This window comes from Athalia rosae, chromosome 6 (genome assembly GCF_917208135.1).
Source record: "Athalia rosae chromosome 6, iyAthRosa1.1, whole genome shotgun sequence".
Classification (NCBI taxonomy): Eukaryota; Metazoa; Arthropoda; class Insecta; order Hymenoptera; family Athaliidae; genus Athalia; species Athalia rosae.
The window spans coordinates 15,550,842-15,574,718 of record NC_064031.1 but is presented as its reverse complement, the minus strand read 5'-3'; the positions used below and the strand labels follow the sequence as shown (position 1 = coordinate 15,574,718).

The 23,877-nt window shown below is 40.2% G+C and overlaps 2 protein-coding genes across 2 annotated transcripts in view; both read left to right on the top strand.

Annotated features, from left to right (window-relative positions):
* The window catches only part of LOC105683222 (sestrin-1), a 92,900-nt gene that overhangs the window by 11,116 nt on the left and 57,907 nt on the right, over positions 1–23,877 (top strand). Inside the window, exons 2-4 of the mRNA XM_025746087.2 lie at positions 642–2,558; positions 2,713–3,922; positions 5,489–5,554. Coding sequence (XP_025601872.2) covers positions 2,326–2,558; positions 2,713–3,922; positions 5,489–5,554 — 1,509 coding nt within the window. The 5' untranslated portion in view covers positions 642–2,325. The remainder of the gene's footprint in view (positions 1–641; positions 2,559–2,712; positions 3,923–5,488; positions 5,555–23,877) is intronic.
* On the top strand, positions 14,325–23,767 carry LOC105683540. The gene is made up of 2 exons (XM_012396208.3): positions 14,325–14,706; positions 21,996–23,767. Exon 2 carries the CDS (start codon positions 22,336–22,338, stop codon positions 22,603–22,605), a length of 270 nt encoding a protein of 89 aa, XP_012251631.1. The 5' UTR covers positions 14,325–14,706; positions 21,996–22,335; the 3' UTR covers positions 22,606–23,767.

Below are 23,877 nucleotides of genomic sequence, written 5' to 3'. Positions count from 1 at the left end.
GTCGAACACCTGTGAGTGTGTGTGTGTTTATACGCACGTACACGTATCCGTATCATGCACCACACAGTACATGTGACGTACCTGTACTCCGCCTAAGTAGGGTGGAATTATCGGGACGTAAGTACGACGGACGCGAGGATCCTTATATCTGCCCCATGTATCTTATAAGGCTACCCACCTTACACACGTATACGTCTCCGCACGCCTATGTACAGCTCGGTGTGTTGACACCCTCTCTTCCCCCCCTTCTCTTTCCCCGCAAAACCTTGACCTCGGTCACCTTGACCCATCCTCGGGTACGAGCGATCGATTTTGAAGGGCATTAAAGTAGACGCCCTTAGCTCTCTCTCTCTCTCTGTTTCTCCGTTAATAATTCTTAACCGCGATTGATTGTGACCCGGGGGTGATGTCCACGTCGTCGCTCCCACGTACGATTTTTGAACCGTGAATTTTTATTTTTTATTCGTGAAAACTGTCGGTTGATGATTTTTTAGTTTTTCTATTCCCTTTTGATTTCTGGTCTTTGTCTTTTTACTGATTATGAAACTATTGTTAGCGACTGTTTTGTACCAGTCGGCGTTGTTATTTTCTCTGTTACGGACGGAGGTTAATTGAACGTTACTCTGCTTTATTTGTTTCAGAATTTAAACAATTGTATAATCAGAACAATATTACATGTAACGTAAATGCCGAGTGCAGTGTAAAATTGGTATAACAGCGGAACAAGATTAAATGAAGCAAAAAAATAAAAAATTTATATATATACACACATACATATATATACGTTGAATAAAGCAAATTAATAATCACGGTATTAAAAAAAAAAAAAGAAGAGAGAGGAAAAACGAATTATATAAAACTTGAAAATAATTGACGTAATACAATATACACGAGAGATAAAATTATAGATGAAACTTTATAGATATATTATAAATATTGTACATATACACGGATAAAGCAATTTTATTTAAATTATATCATATTATTGAAATTGTTGTGTTTGTGAAAAAATAATTAAATTAAAAGAGATAAAGAAATAAAATAGGAAAATTATTAATTTTTCAAGGCTGATCCGCTGGAGCTAGTCTGTTCGGTGGTAAAAAAATGAATGAATAATAAAACAATAAATAAATAAATGAATAGGGTTGAAGAAGAATAAAAATAAGCGAGAGAGATCAACGGTTATTTAATTGATATTTTAAAATATTTGTTGAAATTTGTGGTTATCAAGTTTATTGAATAATATTATTACGGTCCTTTGATCGAAGTTCGACTTCGTTGTTTTCTCATTGTTTTCCGACGGTACGAATCTGATACATGTGTGTCCAAGGGATACGAGTATGATTATCAAATTTCTATGAAATTTTAATAGTTTAAAAAAAAAGAATAAATTCCATATATGTGTATGTAAAGATTTACAACCACACGCATAAATTATATATATATGATCCATTGAGAAAGTTTTCAAAACCGCAACTATATTAAAGGAAATATCCGGAATTCTAAAAATATATCCAAACTCAAATAATTATCAGAACGGACGAATGAAAAATTAATTACGAATGTGTAAAATAAACCGAAGAAATAATTTCATCAGATTCGCAACAACCGAGACCAATTCAATTAATATATGGAACCAATAAATTAATATTCGAAATACAGAAGCGCGTAAATTTTAATCTATATCGTTAAAAGGGGTTGAGCCTTACATCTTTTTTTTTTTTTCTTAATACATTGAAAAAAAAAAAGAAACATTTTAATCGATACCTGCATGTACTCCAAAAATAATCTAATATTTCGCGTGAATATATCTATTCGAAAATTTTCATTAATAAGAAGAATCTATGTATGTATATATTTATGTACATAAACACATACCTATAGACCTAGATAAATGAATAACAAATTAATCGATTAAACGTCTGAATATATAAAATAATCGTATATACAGTATATGCATCGTTGCAATTACCGAATTGTTAATCGATCTCAGAAGCCTTCGTGAAAATAAAAACGATTCTTTATTATATGTAAACCACCGTGTGATATAATATACGTAACAAAAAATTAAAAAATAATATAAAGCAAAAGAAGCAGAAAGAGAATAATTGATTGAATTATACGTGTCATCGAATGAGTATAAAAATAAATATGAAAATATATCGATAAGTTAATAAAAAAACAAAAAAAAAAAAAATCATATCGTTCGAAACGCTTGAAACATAAGCCCGGTGAGTCGATAAAGGTACACAGGGATAAAATAAAAAATAAAAACCGCAACGAAGAAGAGAATTAAAACTAAAATAAATAGAAAAATTAAAAAAAATGTACAAGGACCGGAGCGGAACTTCGTCAGTCGGTGGAGCGGGGTCGAAAAATGGCGAAGTCGAACTTGTAAGCAGATTTTTGGCACCGCTTTGCGCCAGGGACGAAGCTGCCAGAAATATTGCACTCGCTGCCGCGAGAACAACCGTGGAAGGATGGCTAGGTGGTGTTGGAAGTCCAGATATCATCGAAGGGGATTCCAGGAGCGCGATGTTCCGATGCGACGATCAGACGTAAGTGGAAACACATCAAAGAAAAAAGCCTTCCGCATTTTTTTAGTATGGTATACCCAACTTTGAAGATTAATTCTCACGTCTAGCGACCTCCGTCGAGATTATTCGCGAGACTTCGCTCTCATAATTTATGCATTCATTTATCGGTTCGAAGGTACGACCTGCAGGCGAACAGTACGGCGACGTTGAAGAAAAATTCCAAGGGATTACCATTGTCCGAGTGTCTGACGCGCGGCGACGATTTCAGAACGGAAGAATTTTTTCCCCGCAGCGTAACGGACAACGGAATATTCTTGAAGGACAATAATTACGACCCCGGAGACGCCTATCCCTCGGGGGACGGTAACTTTGAATTTAATTTCGTTACGCCAAACGAACGGGAGCGTATATTTCTCAACGAGGGTCTGGACCCGCTGGGGAACCCGACTTCGTTCCCCCCGGAGATAAAGGAGTTCAAAGTCGAGGGCGGTCACAGGTTCAAGGACGCTACGGACTATCAGCAGAGGTTCAACAGCGACGGAGAGATGAAGTTTCTCGAACCGAATTCGGCGAACCTCGACAGGGGGGGCGATTCAATGCGGGAGGAGAACACTCACGGCGTCAGGGAAGTGAAGAACATCAAAATCAAGGGCGCCAAACAGAAGGTCGAGCAGGCCGACGACCTCGACGGCGGCACCAAAGTCTACGGCAAAAGTCCCAGGTTCGATAACGACAATTTTTGCACCGATGTAAAAAAGCCACCCTCCTATCCGAGCGGCCACTTCGACGTAACCAGCGGCAACTTCGTCTCGAAGAACGAAAATTTCGTTTCCAACATCGACTTCGAAGGCTCGTCGCTCGACGGACGCAACGACAACGTTTTAAGGTCGTACAAGAATGACCAATTCTACGGTAGCACCGACGAGGTGTCGTTCGACGACGATCTCAAACAGAACACCGAGTGCACCCCAGGCGTCGTGTTCAACACCCTCGACGGATTCGAGAGCCTGGAAAGCAAAAATCACCTCCAAGTAACGGGCGGCAACAATTCAGCGTCCCCGAGCAGCGCCTGCAGTCTGAGAAAGACCGACGAGAGAAAAATCAGCGCCGGTCAAATAAAGAGACCGCTGTCGCAGGACGACGACGTTTCGTCAAAAAATGGGCGCGGCTCGCTTCACGTAGAACTCGAAAGCCCGGAAGTCACGCCCGGAGATGTCGGCAGGATGTTGAATCTTGGAAACGCTCTCGACGGACCGAAACAGGCGCAGCCCAACAAATATTTGAGCCTTGTCACGCTGCATTTACCGGTGATCTTGAGACTCAGCGTTAACTGTCCCTTTCAAAACGTGCGCATCAAGTGCGCGGAGATTCTGGAAATGGTTAAGGTGAGTCGATTTCAATTTTCAAACCGCATATCTACAACCATTCGAAGATCCCGTCCCATCCCATCGCGACGCGACGCGAAATTCTTTTACCGATCACATCGGACGGCATCGAGATCCGCCGCGCGTTACGCCCACTCCGACCGACATCCTCGTAAATTGTTAATACCTCATGAATAATTCATAATAACGAACCATATACTGTGCGATGAGTACTACTATTATCTAAACTCGAAAGCCTAACTGTATAACGCTTTAATATCGTATGCGAGACGTGTCGTTCATCGCAAACAATTCGCGGCGTGAGCTGCACGTCCCGAACGATTAGGAGGAGCGATCGAGTGCCGATCACCGTTAGCCGTACGATCGACTCTTACCGTGCATCCCGTGTGTCTTCTGGTGTATAAAGAGTTACACCGCGGCCCAAGAAACCGTGATTATTATTTTCTTCCTTCGAACGCGGTCTCCCGATTCGTTTTATTATTTACTACGCTTCTAACACTGATGTAGTATAGGTATACAACGTTGAACCTTGGCGATCGAATGGTTTTTACTTCATCCTAATTTTTTTTTTTATTTCATCGTTCTGCGGTTTCTCTGTACACCCGCTGCACACCGACCGCATTAGCTAATCTATATTATAGTTCGTTTTTACTTTACGAACGTAACGCAATGACACACAGGTACACCTAACTCGGTCTGGGTCCGGTGATCTCGATAATCAAACCTGACCTGCATAACATTACAAATCATTCGCAGATGTGAGGGTGCGATTTTTCGTTCCTTTGATTCTGTTCGATGAAAATCTGAGGCTCTGTTCGAAGTTTTGTTAATTGTGTACGTAAGGATATTCGGTATATTTTCGTCGATTTCGTTGCAGAAATTACATCGCCGTTCGATCGATCGGGTCTAATTTCGTATGACAATAAAATTCGATCCGCTCGCTTTTGACAATTTGAGAATCGAACCAAACGCCGAATTTATCTTCTACGTACGGAATGTGCATGCATCAAATACAACGTGTCCCGCTTTTAAACTCGCTTCACGTGGAGTGCGGGTTACAGTATTTTCGTATTTTTAGCTACCGGTATGTATATACGTGAAATTCACTTGCGTTCAGACACGTTGTGTAAGTATAATAATCCGCTAAGCAGATTCGAAATTGTCGGTAAAAACAACTTTATCGAAAATAATTTTTTACATCATTTTTTTCTCTTTCCAATTTCACGTCCCTTTTATCCAGCCATTTCTCGTACGTCGCGTTTGACGTGTCGCGGCCGATGTTTGCGTCTTCTCCTCGATTTCAATTCGAATTTTTTCAAATTCTATTTCCGTCCTTAACCGTCAACAACTTCGTCCGGATGCGATCGAAATTTTGCATACGACCGATTTGAGAAAAAAAAAAAAACGAAAAAATTAAAAGAACTGCGTCCAAGCAGCAAAAAGAAATTTTGCAAAAATTGAAAACTCGTATCGATAAGTTGCGAAAATTTTTCCTCCCAGTTATCGGTTGCGCGTTTGTCGGTCGCCGATTTTATTAACGTCTGAAATTTTTTCTCTTTCTCAAAGGAACGAGGACTTCCGGTTCCGGAGCCCGCTTTCGATGGACCCTCGGCGTTCGTACCGATGTCGGAGGTGAGTTTCTCGAACATAACGCAGATTATGATATTGATATAAACTTCTCGTAAAAATTTTCATAATTTATAATCCCATGAGGATTTTTATCTGCGCGATATTACCGCCGATCGTATGCAATTATCTAAATTGCCTGCGGCCGTCTCGTGTATAAAATAACGAACCGTTTCCTACGTGCCTCGAGATTCTACTTTATGTACGTACTAACGTATTTAATATACAACGTTTATAATATACCTAATACGTGTACGAATCGCGCGATGTGTTCGTACAATTATTCGTACAACTCGGGGCTGGTGTAAGTTGTACCAATACTAGTTTAATATCTCAGCCGAGAATCTTGGGCAAAAACAAAACAATTATCACCGTATATAAATCGCTACCAACGTCCGCCTTGCAGTGGCCGCTGACTGTACCGAATATAATTTTACGATGAGAATCAAATTTTTTACATTAACATCGAGTCGTTTTTTTTTAGCTGAATTCTTACTGGCCATCAATTTCGCACGAGCGCAGCGTACAGTAACGCGCCGTTCAAACATCGCGCAACACGCGAGAGTTTCGATTAGTCGATGAGAATTTACCATCCGTTAGAGATATTTACTTGCCCTTTCGTAACCTTCAATCTACTCTAATTATTAACAATTAGGGGCGGTTATCGTTTAAATGTCGACCTTCGCTGAGCGGCGAGCTCGCTCGCTTCTACCGCACGATCGGTGTAGGTAATGCGAGAAGAACGAGAGCTGCACAAGAGGTATATCACGAGATAACTGGGTTACGTAGCCAACGATGTTGGGGATCACTTTACCGACAGCAATGCCGCGGTTTACCGCGAGTTTCTTCGCGGTTTTTCGCGGATTTAGTTTCGCGCTTTTTGCACCCCCCGCGAGATGACGCGCGACGCGAGTCTCGCGATATTTCAAAACTGAAGAAATCGGACTTTGAGTCAGAGAACAATTTCGTTGGATATCTCGAAAATGTAGCTTGGATTTTTGCGGCTAAAAAACGGTTCAAAAAAACTGAGACCAAAAAGTGTGAATCGATACTATTTTCGAGAAAATAGGGCACTCCACTTTTGCGGTTGGCTCGGTTGTACGTACCCACCTGCCGATAAAACGCAGACAAACTCGTAAAAACGAGAACGGTCCTTCCACGCTCCCAGAGAGTTACTTTCGAGGATCGCAAACTCGCCCACGAATACACCATGTGGGATATAACGTCCCCCGTACCCGAGGGGAATCGACTCCGATCCAAATAGAATCTTTATAGATACCGTCGTCTCGTCTGTTTTCTATTATATAAATATCTACTCATATCCGCCACCACCCTGCGCGCATTCAAGTTGGACAAAGTTTTCTCGACAAATCTTTTTCCCATTTTATTCTCCGTTAACGCTCCTGCCTATACTATGCCTTGCGAACACGTTATTCTTGGACGCGTACGTGTCGGGCATTACTCGTCAAACGGGCCACACTCTTGATGAACCGAATAAAAAATAATCATCGGTAATACAGCCTATGGCATTTAATCTCTGCAATTACGATCCGAATCAAGAAAGAACATCACAGGTGCAACCGCGTCATCGGAGGAGACATAAAGCGCGGAGTAGCGTATCACAGCTGTGCTTGAAAGCGGTAGCAAGCTGAATATTGCAGATTGCAATATACCGTGGTCGCATAGATTCACGAACGGCTGCATTTGCGGAAGAAAAATCACTGATTAAACAGCGGGGGCGCTCTCGTACGTATAACGTTGAAACGTGCGGGCACCGATTCCAGCACATGTGCATACCATCATCCAACGATAATTGAACCATTCAATGCACCTTCCATCCTATACCTTGAATATCGCACAATAGCCGGCGAGATAATGTCTCCGCGTACGTTGGCCGCGTTGGTCTGATCGTTGTGAAATTAATTACATCAATAATCCAAATCTACACTTCAACGATCTCGTTCGCACCGGCTAATCCGTCGAATGTCATCCGGCGTCGTTCGATGGCGAGAATCTTTTGTCGAGCAATTTGAAAAAAGAAAAAAAGAAGAAAAACCGAACGCTTCACTCATCGGTGCAAAATTTATTTTCATTCATTCGATTCGACTGATCCCTTTTCCTCCGTCCGACCGTACGTCCGTTTGAACTCCAATCGCGGAATAAAGGAAGGAAGGAAGTCGTTCTGTTCGAGGATTTGAAATACCCTGAAACAATAGGTACTCACTTTTCTTTTTCCTTCGCTCCTTCTATTCCGTGCACTTACTATCGTGGTGCACGTGAGCACGGTCCCCACGTCTTCGGGTACATGCCTGCGATACATGTATGTTCTAGGTGTACGTATACATAAGAGTGTAGCTACACGAGTTCACATGCATGTATATACACATATATCTGGCTTTTATATATAGGAGAAGCCGGCAATTCTTTTGTATCGTGATTCTCCTTTCCTTTTCTTTTTTCCTTTCCTTTTTTTAATTGGAATTAAGCGTCTCGTCTGGCTGTTCCCTGCAGCAGCCTTTATAGCTTATAACTTCGGCCGACAGAACGTTTTCCAGGAGTCACCGGAGAGTTTCGTGAGATTGAGTAGAATCCGAAGTTCAAGTTGGAAACGGAAGGGCGACGCGACTCGACGATTCCTCCGATTCTTCTCGAGTCTCTCGGTTATTTTGTAAGAAAATTGAATTGTGATTCGAAACTCTTATACCTAGATTTCTACCCCCTCCGTCTTCCAATTATCGGCTGGAATTGTTCCAACTATTTTTATTATTACCTATAGGCGCGGCTCGGGTACTTCCCCCTTTATTTCTTCATTTTCAATCTTTTTTTTTCTCCCTTTCTCGCGTCTTTTGTATCGGAGACGCCGTCGGGGAGAGATTCGCCGCTCCGCCGTATGCCTCATTGTGCAAAAGTGAAGAATTTTATCGAAAAGAAAAGAGGAAAACTAGATATAAGAGAACCTGCGCGGAAGCTACGTTTATAACACTCATTTAACTCTTTGAACGCTGAATCGATGCTATTTGGCGTGATTAAAATGCGTTTAATTTATCGTTATCGATTATTTTTTTGATTTCATAGAATGTAATGAGGGAAGGAAGTGGAATGATAAAAAAAAAGCCTGGCCAAGTAAGAATTCAGCTCGTTCGCGAGATGACGAATAAATTCGTTGCACAATCAGACCGACGTCATTTCGTGCGAATGTATGAGATTTGAATCTCTGAATGCGTCTATAATTTTTCAGTTTACGTATAATCAGTTTATTTGGGTATAATCCAACCGTGACGTTCGTTCCGACCACACGTCATCGGATTCGCGTTTACGAAATACGTATTTATTTCAAACGTATCGCATTCGACGCAACGCGAATATGTTCAGTGATTGATACGGTCGAATCTGTAACAGTGAAAATGGTGGAAAATCAATCGGAAAAAAAGGTAAGTGAGAAAATTATCATTTCTATTATCAATCAGTTATCTATATAATTATGGTATATAATTGATCGTCGTTAATTCTAAGCTTTTTTTTTACAAAAATCATCATCTTTATTTCATCAATTTTCCGATCAGCGCGTCAATCACACAATTTTCTTTTATTTTCGTTAATCTTAATAATGTGCGAGGAAGTATACCGCGCCGTTTATATCGATGGAAAAATTCTTCGTACCGATTTTTAGAGGCAAGAAAAGTTTCTGGAAATAACGAGGCGAACGTTTTATGTTCGTATATACCGGTACGAGGTTCTTTTTTATATACTTTTACGGCATCACCCTCCACGACAATATTATACGTGATACTTACGTACATTTACTTTTCTCCGTTTTTTTTTTTTTTCTTGTGTTTTTTTTTGTGTTTTTTTCTTTTCATTTATATTTCCTTCGTTTTATGCTTTCGACGCTCATTACTTAGGAGCTCCGCGCGTATATGAAGAGATCCAACTGACTCGGGTTTTCAAAACTCCACATTCGTTTTCTTCTTTCTTATATTCCTCATTTTTTCTCTTTTCTCTTTTTTTTTTTTTCTCTTTTCTCTGCACCGTCTCGAGGGCAAGAGATGGTGTTACATGGGGCGGTAGTTAAACACGAGTACCAATAACCGTGTAGGATAGGTTAGAAAAATTGCGCGTATATTTCATGGGATTCCTTACGAGATTTTGCGGTAGATTTTCCACGTATACGTGAAGAAGAAAAAAAAAAAAAAACCAGGGTCTCGAAAAGTATTTCGCTCTCGCCAACTTCGAAAACGATTGGATTTTTCCTTTTCTAATCATCAAAAGGTTTCGTTCATTCGAATTTTATTTCACAGTATCTGCTCGTGTGTCCGATGATGATATAGAATTCCAAATTCCTAAGGTCGGAGGGGTCCGTCAGGAATGCGAGATAATATAAAACTATGATATATTACATCGACGATACGTATCTCGATAAAATTTTGTCACGCGATATTCAGATCAGTCGCAGCACTAACCGCTGTTGGTATAACAGATAAGAAAATTTAATCGGAAACGTCACATGCGTTCCACATCAAATTAAGTCGGCGCTTTTTTTCTGCCACTACGATGATTACGATGATTACAATGATTAATAGACTCCACGCGCCTCACACCTCGGCTACGATTACCGCACGTCCAGGCATTGAACTTGACCGGCGTGTCATTCGTCACCGATGCCATGGGGTTAGAGTTTCTTCAAAAACCGATCGGAATCGGATCAATCGATCGGCGGACTATATTACGATTCGTTGTACATTTTTTTTTGTTTTTTTTTTCTTTTTCTCTTCGTCTCGCGTCGAATCGACGACGTCGCGATCGTATGCCGGGGCCGCTGCGCCATATATACATCGTTCACGATCAGCATAGATATGGGCTGAGGTCGTTGACTTGATTAGACACGAAAGGCATTCCTTAGGGAGGCACAACAATGGGCTACTTGCTCCCCAATGAATCTTAATACCCTCCTTTTGTACATAACTATATACACATACGTAACGTACCACACGAGCTGCAGAGATAACGCTGCAGCGCGTCCATCGTCCGCGGAACATATGGGCTATGTGCATACCCGATATACCGTATGCAACGGATACCCACATCTCACGTCATTAACTCACCTATGTACGATACGAGTATGTACGCGACGGGTGTACGACGCGCGCAGTTCACGTAAACACCGGACATGGAAAATACGTACAATTTTTCCGTGCTACTTGACTTGACTTGATTTATTTATTTATGCGCGTTGTCAATTTTACAAAGTACAAAAAGAAGGAGCATCGCGTCTGGGCATACGATCGCTGGCTATCGTATATGTTATATCGTATCAATAACGAAGGTCGCGGTTTTACGTTGCGTTTTATTTTCATCTCGTTATTATTAACGATTATCATTATATTGTTCGTCTTTGTTATCGTTGCTCGGAACGACCGGAGAATAATTTTTGTTTTCCCGAAGATAATCACTGCATCCCGCAACTCTCGCTGAATAATCAAATTTCGTAAGAATAAAATTTCGTACGCAGTTTCGCGAGAGTGAAAATAAAAAAATGGCGATTCTTTTCATTCTCTACTCTTCGATTGAGAAATATTTTCAAGTTTTGTGATGATTGATTATGTGAAAAAATACTCGCGTTACGTAACCCCACCGCGATCATCAGCGATCAGAATCGATAAGACCTGTTTTTGTTTTTCTAATTGCGACTCGAAATCCATCCTAGCTGCGACACCGAATGATTACGTAAATTAGCGCCACATGTGCTCGCGATTATTACCATATTTTCATTCGCGAATAATTACCGTAAATAAACTTGACCGTCGCAGCTATAAAACGTGGCCGTTAAAACGGTATTTGAAATCGTGCTTTCGAAAGCTCCGTCGTTTACCCCTTGGAATAAACCGTGGACCAGGTGCGCGGTGCTCGATCATTTTATCGAGTTATGATTAATTCGAATCCTCCACACGGTCGAGGGTTGTTCGTCGATGCGTCGATATCGATCGGATTAGGTGGAGACGGATCGCCTCGAGAATCCGGCTATTTTAATTGACTGTAAACTCTCCATTTCTACGTCTTCCGCTTTGACGTTCAATTTGTCTAGCAATTAAATGAAACCCCTGCGACATTGATGGGGAAGGGATTGCTCGCGTTGCGGTTGATTAATTTCCAGCTAATCTTCGGACCGATTGAAATTCTCCATTGTTCTGCGCGCGCGATTTTGCAACGAAGAAAATTTTTACCCATCAAACGCCGCGGTGTACGTTCGAAGTATATACATATTTAAAATCGATAGAGCAAGATATGTGCGTTATATAGCTGTAATAAATTTAATTTGCGATCGGAATGCGGGGTAACAACGATCCTCGTGAGTTTAATGCGAAAATCAATTACGTGCATGTACATGGCTACCCTCCCTAACGGTGTATAGGAATTTGGCGGGAAAATAATTCCCGATCAGTTAGAACGGAAATAGTTGGCGAAAACGATTTCAGTTTACTATAAATCCGGGTGAATGCTTTCGAGTAACGAACGAACGATGAAAATTTAATTAAAATACCAAATAAAATTAGAAAAGAACAATAGCGATGAATAATATCATAGCCTCCGTTCGCAGGTAGAGGGGCTCGCGTCGTACGGCGGATGAAAAAGATTGTGAAAATTTTTCAACCGGTTTTGAAAAAATGGCGAAAAAAAAGTCCGAACAAACAAGGAGAATCGCAAATAGTCCCGAATCGTGAATTTTCACACTCACAGAAGAAACGCGAAGAAGAAAAAAAAAGGAAAGATACTTTTCGGGCAGATCGCAGCTTCAAAGTTCGAAGCTTACGATACTGTCTATAAGTTCTGCAAGTTTTGCAAAATTCACATATCGCCCCGTACATGTGTGTACGTATAGCACGGGTGATAAATTTAAAAATTTTCCATCCCATCGAGGGTCAAAGTACCCGTAAAGAATAGAATTTCTCTCCTCTTTTTTTCTTCTTCTTCGCATCGGTGCATGGATTTGAAAAACTGCAGGGCGAAGGAGACTAGAAATAAAATCCTCGAAGAAATTAGTTTTTATTTAAAAAGGCCCCCAGTCGATTAGCCGGTAGGTTTTTGATATCCAATTTTATTTATAAATACATTCACCCTCCGAGTGTATAATTCGCGTAGCTTCTAAACGTGCCCGGAATCGCGTGAAAATGCCTCGCCTTGTTTCAATTTCCTCGCGAAATTGCGTATGTCCCGATTAGATTTAATCGGATGAATCGAAAAGTGGTAGAAGAAAATGCGCTCGGTTAAATCCCCGAGCTCACCGTATCCGCACGGAAAGGAGGAGTAGCTTTTTGATTTTTATCTCCATGCAGTCTCTACCCGCGTCACTTTATGGCCGGGCAAAAACTGGCTCGCCGACGACGACCTGCAACCGCAGGAACTGCTGCGAGATACCTACCAAAAATCTCTTCCATCTTCCTACGCGAGTTTATGTAAACACGCGGTAATATATCTCACTCCTTCTTTATCTCCTAGCTCTTCTTCTCTTACTCGCTGCACGGCGATTACAGTTTCCAAAAAGTAAGCGCACATAATAAGGAGAAGGTAAAGCGAGCAACCTCCGCGCTTCTTAATTACCTGTAACCGCTCCACGTAGACGCCGCTATATTTTTTTTTTTTTTGGGAAAATTTTATCCTCCGCCGTGTATTATTCGAGCGGAGGAAAATTGCGGACGGTCGATTCTGGTCAGTGAGATATTTTCTTGTTTTGATCGTCACGAATAATTCAGCGATATTCTTTGCATATGCGAGGGTTTTTTCCACCGGTTTCATTTGCGATTCGTTGACAACTTTTTTCGGTCTTCGATCAAATGATTAAAATACGCGACGGAGTTCTGCGGAATTGAATCGAACAAACGTATCCGCAAATTCATTTTCCCAGGACGAGCTCAAACTGGGAAACCGCAAGCATTTCCGGTTACGATTCGCCCAAGTAACAATTACGTGTTACGAGATCAAATTATTACAGTTAAACTTATGTGTACGGTACGGTTCCGGTATGTAATCAATGGATGGCGGTTTGCACGACTACGTGCGCCCATACCCATACCGGGAACTATGATCTCGGTGTTCGAAATTTGTCAAAAATAACGAATTGCAGTAATCAGAAAAATAATCGCTCTCGTCCGAAGTGCTTTCTTCTCATTTTCATTCTGTCCGATGGAGAAAAAAAGAGAGAAAAAAAAAAAAAACGAGGAGTCGTCGCTCTTTTTAGTCTAATTTTCATCGGTACTCGAATGCGGTAAGTGATTAACCGCTCGGGATAAGAAGACAAAAAAGAATTGCGTTTCGCTGCCAGTCCCTTTTTTCCCTTATCTTATTCTTCTCTCTCCCCTCACGTCGGTTTGCTAAAACGGGACTCCTTCCCCCACAATTTTATCCCTTAAGATCTCGCGTGACGTATTTTTTTTTTGTTTCTCCACACGGTCGCACGGCACTCGCATGCGTTGTACCACCTGACTACATGCTCTTCTAAAAGCCACAGTTTCAGCGTGTCCCTCAAATAGTGCGTGCGTGATTTTTTTTCTTTCTCCTCGTCATTCCATCCACTTTTTTGGCCTCCTTTTTTCCCTTTTTGCCCTTTTTTTTATTTTTGGTTTCGCTGCGAAGCCCGTTCCATCCAATCGACGACAGAGTCTGGAGGAAAACGGGGGCTCGCATGCGGTGTATAAAGACCGGGACCAATCGGAGTAAATTTTGATATTTAAGGCGACGAATCGGGGCGCAGAATCACCGAGGCCCGGTCGCGCAAGTGTTTATCGTAGGGAGTGAGCATACGGCTCGCGGTGCTCATGCTTATCGGTTCGTACACGAACACGACGACGACGACGACGACGACGACGACCACGCTCCCGGTTGTTCGCTTCTTCCAACTTTGCGTTGCTTCACTAGCATGCCGGACGCGCGACGCTAAAGTTCCACCGACTGTTACAATTTCAAAGTCCCTAATCGATCGATTGATTGACCCGTTGATCGATTAAGTACGAGACAAATCAAGAATTTTTGAACGCCGCTCTTCGTCGTTGTTGCGAAAAGAAAAAAAACAAAAAAATACTTCGAGTGCCCAGGATTTTTTTTCAACGATATCTTCACGGAGTTCCGACTGACACCTGCCGCTCCGTTGCATACCTACTTTTTTCGTAAGTTGAATTCACGCCTTCACTTCTCGTAACTATAGTAACATCGGCTAGTTTCTCTACGAATTCCGATACCGTTACATCTCATGCTTGTCTTTTTCCCCTTCTCTTGTATTTTCTTTCTTCTTTTCCTCTGTCGCGTTTCGACCGAAGAGCCTCGAAACGCGACAGAGGATTATTAATAACGCTGAAAAAACCCGAAAGAGGAGGGAAAAAGTGGACGAAAGTTGGACGGAAATATTGGGAGAGAATATCGGTCACTTCCGAAGTTTAGTCTCCTTAAAAAAACGACACGCGCATCTCGATTAATCAGCACTTTTTCTCATCTCATTTTCCCCCATCAAAATCACGCCATCGACGCGGATCCGAAAAGAGTGGGAAACCGGAACTGAAAGTTTTCACGTGTTCGTTGCAACGCTGACACTGTTCGCAAGGTCGATCGGATGTTCAGGTCATTCGAAATCGCAGATCGTATATTTTTTTAAACCGACTCGGAAAATTCAAATATGTGCGAACGAGGATTTTTTATTCACTTCCTTGATCCTTCCTCTCCTTCTCGTTCTATCCGGTTCGTTCTTTGCTTTTTTCTCTCTCAAACTTTCGAGTCAAACTCTTGTGAAATTCTCGAAGGCTTAGCTGAAGTTTCCCCACATTATATTCTAAAGCCCATTCAAAAGTATTCAAAGTAATTTCTCTCATTTCACTGTTCAAATTACATTCAACGAACGATGGAATTCAACACCAACCCTCCCCCCCTCCCCCCCCCAACCCTCGCGAGTTCGCAAACATGATAAAAAAAGAAAAAAAAAAAAATTCGTGAGCACGATAAGAGCGATATCTCAACTGCATACCTGGTTACAAATTTTATACAGAGTCGATAATTGGAGAGATATTTTCCTCATTATGCATCGGATCGTTTCCAAAATTTATAAATCATCTGTCCAGTATTATACCTGCGTATGGTCCAGTCTGTGATACCCGTTCGTATTGACGAAGATCTAGAGAAATTAATTAGAAACGCAAAGAAGAAAAAAAAAATAAGAAAAATTAAAATCTATACCGAATCTTTATGTAATCAAGTTCAACAGTTTTGAATATCGGACCAGCTTTCTCCATAGGCTCTAAACTCTGGAATATTTTTTTACATTCGTTTAAAGAAATTTGAGAATTATTACGGTTGCGTCATATTTTTTTAGACGTTATATGCTTTTATAATCGATCATTCACCTTGATGTGAAAGGAAATAATGTTCTTAGTTTTTTCCATTTGTTGAGATAAAATTCTCGTGCCTAGGCAAAGTAGAACTTGAATTACGTGGATCAAGATCGATCGATATGAGGCGGTTTGGATCGTGATTGATTGTAGAGAATTAACGTGCATACCCGGTTTAATTTTCATTCGAAATACTAAATTTTCATTTACTCTCCGTTTGCATTTGATAAATTAGCTATACCGTGGGTTTAACGTATAAGCTGCACACCACGCGATGATTAGCGTGACCAAAGCTAATTTTGACTTTGAGTCTCTAATTTTTCTTTTTTTTTCACTTCTTTTTTCTCTCAAAAGTCGGTATAGTTTTTTTTTTTTTGCATTCCGTGGCTGGCTAATTCAGCTTCAGCTTCTCTTCGTTCCCTGATTAATCTCCGCTGCGTTTTGTATGCGGAAATAAAATTCATCTCTTCCACATCGAAAAATTTCGTTAAAGTACAGTTTATGAAATAGAATTTTTCGAATTTCGTTTTTATTCGTCTCTACAGTAAAAGGGGGAAAAAATCGGCTGCACTCCGCTGCGCTTCCGAATTTGATAAGGCGACATTACGATACCTATACGTCCGCGATGAATTATCTCGCGGATAAAGAAAAAAATAAATAAATAAATAAATAAGTAAATCGTCGAGCGAAATATCGTTACACATCGCGAGTTGCGGTATACAGCGAAAACTTGTATAATAAATGTACCTAATCGCTGAGGAAGTAACGTAACCTACATTACGTTCCACGTACATATTCTTATCTATCTTGTTATTTGTACATTATACCTATGTGTAAAAAGATTTTGTTTATCGCGGCAGCGTAAATTCTTCTTCATATTTTCTCTCTCTCTTGTTTTGCGTAGATTAATCAAATATCTCGTACACTCACAGAGATACGTGTAACATACACAGTTGCTAAATTCGTATTTATGCTACACGTGTAGCTTTTCTCATACGTACTCGCTGTACGTAATTTAATTTATAGATTCTATCGATTTATGAATCGATAAACGTACATGTTTGTTATTTTTTTCTCTCGCGTAGTAAAACGCATTCTTAATGACGATAATCAGCGTCGTTTCGATGAGATGAAACTTTGCGCGAATACGATTTTGATTTTCATCGCGAAATGAAGAGGAGGTGATGTACAGTATAGCGCGGCAAATATGCGTACATATCGCGACCGTGGGGTAGGTAATTCCGTGAGTTATGCGCAATTTATGCGTGTATATTATAATCAGAGCCAACCGAACGACCTACGAAATAAATTTCAACAAAATTACAACGTGCAACGCGCGGATCAGAGGTGAGTCATTGTGAGAAAATGTAACGCACGTCGCGCACACACTTTGTTCCCCATCTGCACGAAGAATTAGCAACGTTCGTTCCGTTGCATGCGACTCGAAATGAGGATCTCTTCCCCTGTTTTCTTTTTTTTTTTCTCCTCTCAACTGAGGATACGAAAAATAATTGACAAAAATTGTTATTCGTTGCATGGAGATGATTTTCAACCGACCGTATGACCTACGTTGATTCGTAAATTAATTCATTACGAAGAGATAATAATTTTATTCAGGGTCAAGTTTTACCGCTGATTAAAATTATTTCAATTAATTAGTCATTCTGACTTTTCCAACTCCGAGACGTTGCAGTGTATAAAATATACGTTAAATTCCTTGTGCGTTTCGAAGACGAGATGCGATGTGTACAATAACGGTGTTACAAGAATTCTTCTTTTTCCTTTTCATTATTTATTTCAACGGTACGAGATAGAGTAGCAGATGTTGGTTGGCTCGAAATGTCATCCGAGATATTTTCCTTACATAATATCGCGGAAGACGTGGACTAATGGTTTTTCGATATCGCGATATAAACGGCGATAACAATGTCAGAATTGTCGAACGTCTTGCCGAATCGATATAGCCATTTGAAATTGTGGAAGATAAATTGCGAAAACGGAAGCAAAAGTACGAAAAAAGAAGAAACCGTTGGTTTTTTTCTCTTACTTCCCCTAATTTTTTTATTCATTTCATTCTCCCACCCTCGTCGCCCCGCGGAATCGCGGTGGTGAAAATTTTTTTTTTCCAGCACAGATTTTGCTTTTTTTTCAAACCACCAATTACGTACAGTTATATACGGTGTCAGAAAATACACACTATTCGTACGTGCATACCTTTCCAAACGGAAACTATAACGTGACGACGAACGACGCCCTCAAGTGGCCTTTATGGATCGAACTGACGCCACTTAACCCCAATTATTACACGGGGCGTCGCGACGCCCCGTGTATAATGTACACCTACCACGACCATCTAGACGTTATATATAATGCGTAATAACGGCAATCAGCTGTAATGTAGTGCTTGAGCATGAAGAGAAAAACAAAAAAAAAATAATCAAAACGGTCAATAGAATTTTAAAACTGATTCACAGTTTCGCGGTCACAATGCCAAGCTGAGAAAGATAGACGAGACGGAAATTTTTTCCGGAGTTGCAGTTGAACGACGTATTGTTAATCTTTGATTTTTTTTCTTTTTTTATTTCGTTTCAATTTTCACCCTTACTTATCATCCCTTTCGCACGAAACGCTATCGCATCTTTCATCTTATATTAAATTTTGTCGGTGACGAAGGAAACCTCGTGGGAGAAAAATGGAGGGTGTATAGGAGGAAAGGAATGGGGGGAAAGGAAAGGAAGGAGATTTAAAAATTGTCGTTATTACGGTTTTGTACATTTGAGTTTCTTAGATCCGATCGAAGCTTTAGCGACGAATTGACGGGAATTCCAACCCCTTTCTAATATGTAGAATAGCTGTGCGATATAAACCTATTTCCAAGGTATAATTTAACTGGTACATCGCAACTATTGTGTCATGTGAAAACAATCCTATCTTGTTATGCAGGAGTCTGTTCCTCCCACCGCCCTCCTCATCTCCTTTTGTAGATTCTCGCGAATAAGTTTCCACTAGGTATACCCATGTACGCGCTATAGGTATATATAGGTACACGTTTGTTCGAGCTCTGCTTTATACGCGTTGTATATATATATATATATACATCTGTACATATGTATGCACACGTGGAATGAAACTTTTCCCCGTGTATATATAATAATGATATACGTACGCACAACGTGGATTCGGTGTATATATATTTCATCAGTTTCAAATGTTTGGGATTCAAATTTTTATTCACTGTGCAGCCTACGTTTCATCTCAATCGCATATTTATGGGTACATCATCTGTCCCGAATTTACGGGGAGACATTTTCCCCTCCCTTCGATCGTCGAGAGGACAAGTTGGACGATTTTCGAAAAATTTTACCGCTCGAAATTTCGGAGTCCAAATGCTTTTAACGGTGATCGACGAGGAGGGGTTAATCGTTGACTACGTCCGATACAAATGAATTCAATAATTAATTAATTAAACATTCGCTCTCTATGCACATGTATATGGGGGGAAAGTGCGATTCGCGAACTCGCATGAGGTCAGTTCTCCTCGATCTATTTATGTAACAACCGCATTCGATTGTAGAGAGTAATAGCGATGCGATATGAATTTTAATATCCGTCATTTCGCATCACATTTCGTACGCGATGCATAGGAAATATTTAATCGATACGCTCGGCCTCTAAATATCCGAAGAAATTTCGGCGACTGTCCCCGACTCTGGTCCCATGAGAAAAAAAATTATAAAACTTCAATCGTTCGTGTAATTGAACGATTGATTTTTTTTTTTTTTTAAATTTCAACCCCTAAACTATACGGTATAAATTTATTGATTAGTATTTGGAAAAAAATTGTACTCGTCGTTATTGGTCGCCATTTATGATTGAGACGTATTAGGTGTGAGATGTGCGTTCGTTATGAGGCATACCTATGCGGTATGAAAAAAGGTGGAATGAATATTTAGACGTTGTTGCGAAAATCGAACACGTACGAACGTACATAGGTGTATAGGCGGTGCGTCGGTTGAATTCGAAATTTCATAATTTCAATGCTAGTCTCAATCATTGATTTCGACATTGTGCAGCGCGGAAACTATTTCGAGGGTCGGATAACGCGCGTTTGTTAACATTAATCGTTGGAATTACAAATATCGCTTTACGGTTCATCGTCCAAGGCGATAACGCGGGTCGGTAATTAATTCACCGAACGAGGTGATTCTCCACGAATTTTCATCGGAACTATTTTACAAATATCTGCCGACAATTATCTATGCAGGAAATGACGCCGATAAGAGTTCAAGGTACAACGCGAACGAACCGTGCAACGTCAGCTTGAAAAATCAGCTGCACCGTACGTTCTATTCTCTTTCTTTACTTCTACGTTTTTTTATTTTCCCTTTTTTTTTTAACGTCACCGTACTCATTTCGCAGACCGCTCTTCGAATCGCGTATACACGCGCGTGTGAGTATAGCATTTAAAATTCTAATTCCAAAGTTTTTACGTCAGGTCGGATTTTTGCAAGTTAGCACAGTGTACAGTGTACGCTGCACGCGGATGCAAAATTATGCGTGCGTACCCACATTTCATGGGCAATTTTTTTTTTTCTTTCAAAATACTTAAAAGTAAATCACGCGACTCGACGGGCGGCGGCGACAATTAGGTACGCTTGAATTCGTTTGCTGATGATATTTTTCCATTGAAATTTGCGACGAGAATTGCGCTTTACGTAGATCGACGGAGTAGACGTTATCCTGACTCATGTTCTTCCCGAGTATTTTTTCTATCTTATTTTTTTCTTCCATTCTTACGATCGTGTCGTTTGAATAAGAATTACCTACACACGTCTCGGTTATAACACCGGCTGCAGCAGCGTTGACTCGCTGAATGGTATAGGTATACTTCCTATCTACTTTCCGAAGGACAATCATCCGCACCGCCATCATCGCCGTCATTATCATCATAGACATCACAGCTGTTAGGCCCATTTTTCTATTTCTCTTTCACTCAATTCTCCCCCTCGTGCGAACCTACGTTTGCCATCGGAATCGCGTGCAAGTTTGCCGCCATTTTATCTAACAATTATCTCCATTCCAACTTCAACGAATTTCTGCACCATGCAGAGGATTCACTGATAAATTTTATTTTCTTACAAGTGACTCGATTGTTGTTGGAGAGAAAAAATAGAGGAATAAAAAATCACGCGATATAAATTCTTTTGATAATCGGGACGGAAGAGAAAAAAAAGAAAAATAAGGAACGAAAAAAAAATTTCTGATAAAATATTTAGAAAAATAGGGTGAACTTTGCGGTATGAAAAATTTTATAACAATTATAACATCATAATAACTATGACGCATGTGGAAGCTCGTTAATATCGTTATTATAATTGTTAGTTTCTTTTCTTTTTCTTTTTTCTCTTTTATTTTCTACCATTTAGATAAGGTTCTCTGTACGCCACGTTATTGTATAAAAACGGTTCGTTACGAGGTCAACGAGATACTTTTCTGATGAGAATATATACACGGTATATAAATTAACGTTTGTCGTATAGGCGAAAAAAATTTTTTTCGTCACAATTCTCCCTCGTATTTCTGTATATTATTATTCGGTCTCCACGTATTGTATGAATATTCATACGTTACGTAGCGTTGATAACCTCAACCTATTATCCGTATCGAAATTTCTTTTTTCCTTTTTTTTCTTATTTCTCATACGTATCTATTGATAGGTACACATAATACACCAACCCTAGTCTTTACGCACGTTACATTTATACGCGCTTCATTTGATCCTTTACGAACTTCGCCAGCGATAGCGTCTCATTTCTTGCTCTTTTTTTTTTTCATTCTATTTTTTGGTAGTTTTATTATATCGCATACACAAGCGGGTTCATCTAAGTTAAGAAGGGAATAGAGAAAAAAAAACAAGGAGAAGAAGAAAATTGAAGAAGAGATAGTTTCACCGGCGTATAAGATAAAATTTACACCAGCGAAAAGAGTAAACTGTATAATACACTTCACGTACGTCGGACAATTTATGTTACGGTCGTTTCACTTTTGCTCTGACACTATTTTACTTTTTTCTCTTTCAGATATCTCGAGCTAGTGGAGAAAAAAAAAAAAAAGAAGTTGGTAAAAAAAAAACGAACGACGAGAAAACCTACGAGACACGAAGAGGAAAAAAAATTTACAACGAAATAGAGACGGATAACAGGATATAGGATATCGTCCTCAACGTTGGAAGATCTACTCGATTCTTGGCTCAAATAACGCGAGAAACTCAAGTTCGGGCCGCACCACACGTATTCGTAGCTCTGCAATAAATATATATTTTTTTTCTCTCTCGTCTCTTTCATCCGTCGTAGGGAAACTGCGGAGAGGGAAGCGGATATTTTGCCTACCGTCCGTACCGAGAGATAAGAAATCTTCATCATGATGACCAGGATGTTGCTTCAGGAGCCCGGGTGGAAATTGGACAGAAAAGGCTCCGCGCTTTTTCTGCGGAGGGACAGCACGCAGCTGGGATCCGCGCGCGTCAGATTCCGTTGCGACGTCGAAATAAGGGAGTTCGAACGCGACGAAGATAATTACGTCGATTCGGAAACCGTCGACGACGCGGCCAGCCCATTTGCTATGTGCGCCAGTTGTCTGGCCGCTTTGTGCGTCACGGTCATTTTGCCGTGGCTTCTGATCGGCGGTTAATCCGAAAAAGAAGATTCGAATCGGTCGAGAGACCGCAGCGTATGTAGAATGAGAAAATGAGGAATTCTTCTTCTTTCGATTTTTCGTATTCTTTGTTTCTTTTTTAATTAAAAAGTAAATTTTTGCGCTCCGTACAGAGGCGAGAGTTTCTCGTATGAAATTGAAGCGCGGTTTTGGGTCCGAATAAATCGATGAAAAATTGCCCGACGTTACGAAGTCGATGGAAAAAGGGGACCGGGAAGACAAGCGAGTGAAATAAAGGGCGCGTAGGTAAATTTGATTGCAAAGTTTTATGTTATCTAATTTTTATAATCGTGACTAACGTCAGTTTGTTTGTCATCTGCGAATTAATCTCATCGTTAGGGTTATACGATTTTCTCGCCCTTGTGTAACCTCAACAATGCCAGATAATTGACCGCTGATTTCAATTATCTGCTGGTTGATCTAATTTCAACTTTGACACAGAATCAACTATACGTTCGATTCTTTCGACCCTCGATGGGCTTAAGAGCTTAAAAGCTCGCGGCCGGTAATTCTGACTGATCCAAATTTGTCCCGTGTATACCACCGTGGTATAATGGGGCTGAAGTAGGGGGGACGTGAAATTGGATTTAGTTTTGTTTCCCCGTCTTTCTCTGCCGAGAGAAAGTTAAGTTAACAAAAATTAGGTAAAAGTATAAATATACCTTTTATTATTTCCCATCAAATTTTTTTCTATTATTCATCTTCGTTTCGTGAATAATAAAGAAAGCAAACGAATTATTTGAGAGTTAGAAAAAACGATTTTTCAAAAAAAGCTGTTGAACGCAGAAGTTGGTAGAATCTATCGAAATATTACCTGCAGCATACGGCGAAAAGTGAAAAGGGATATTCGCAAAAATTTGCCAAAAATGCATTTGTACGATAATTCAAATGCTTAGAATAATAATATAGTGTAATTATACTGCGTTTTAATTGTACAAATTTAAGTGACTTTTTTTTTTTGATTTATTTGTTCGTTCTTTTCTTCCTTTCGTTTAACTCAGATTTTTATCCCTGTACGAAAAAAGTATTTCCTAAGTATATATAATATAATTCCTGTATATAACGACGATTGCATATATGTACACGTGTATCATGTAATTTGCATAGATGTTAAGAAATACATATTTTTTTAATAAAACTCCAACCAGGCAACGATCAAACGACTCCTCTCTCCTTTCGTACCAATATTCTATGTAATGCAGGTACTATTTGATCAGTTGTACCGTAGATATCCCGTTCAAAAAATGG

Bases quoted from the DNA above. Each gene is read 5' to 3' on its own strand.
- LOC105683540 (XM_012396208.3), top strand. From the start codon at position 22,336: ATGATGACCAGGATGTTGCTTCAGGAGCCCGGGTGGAAATTGGACAGA.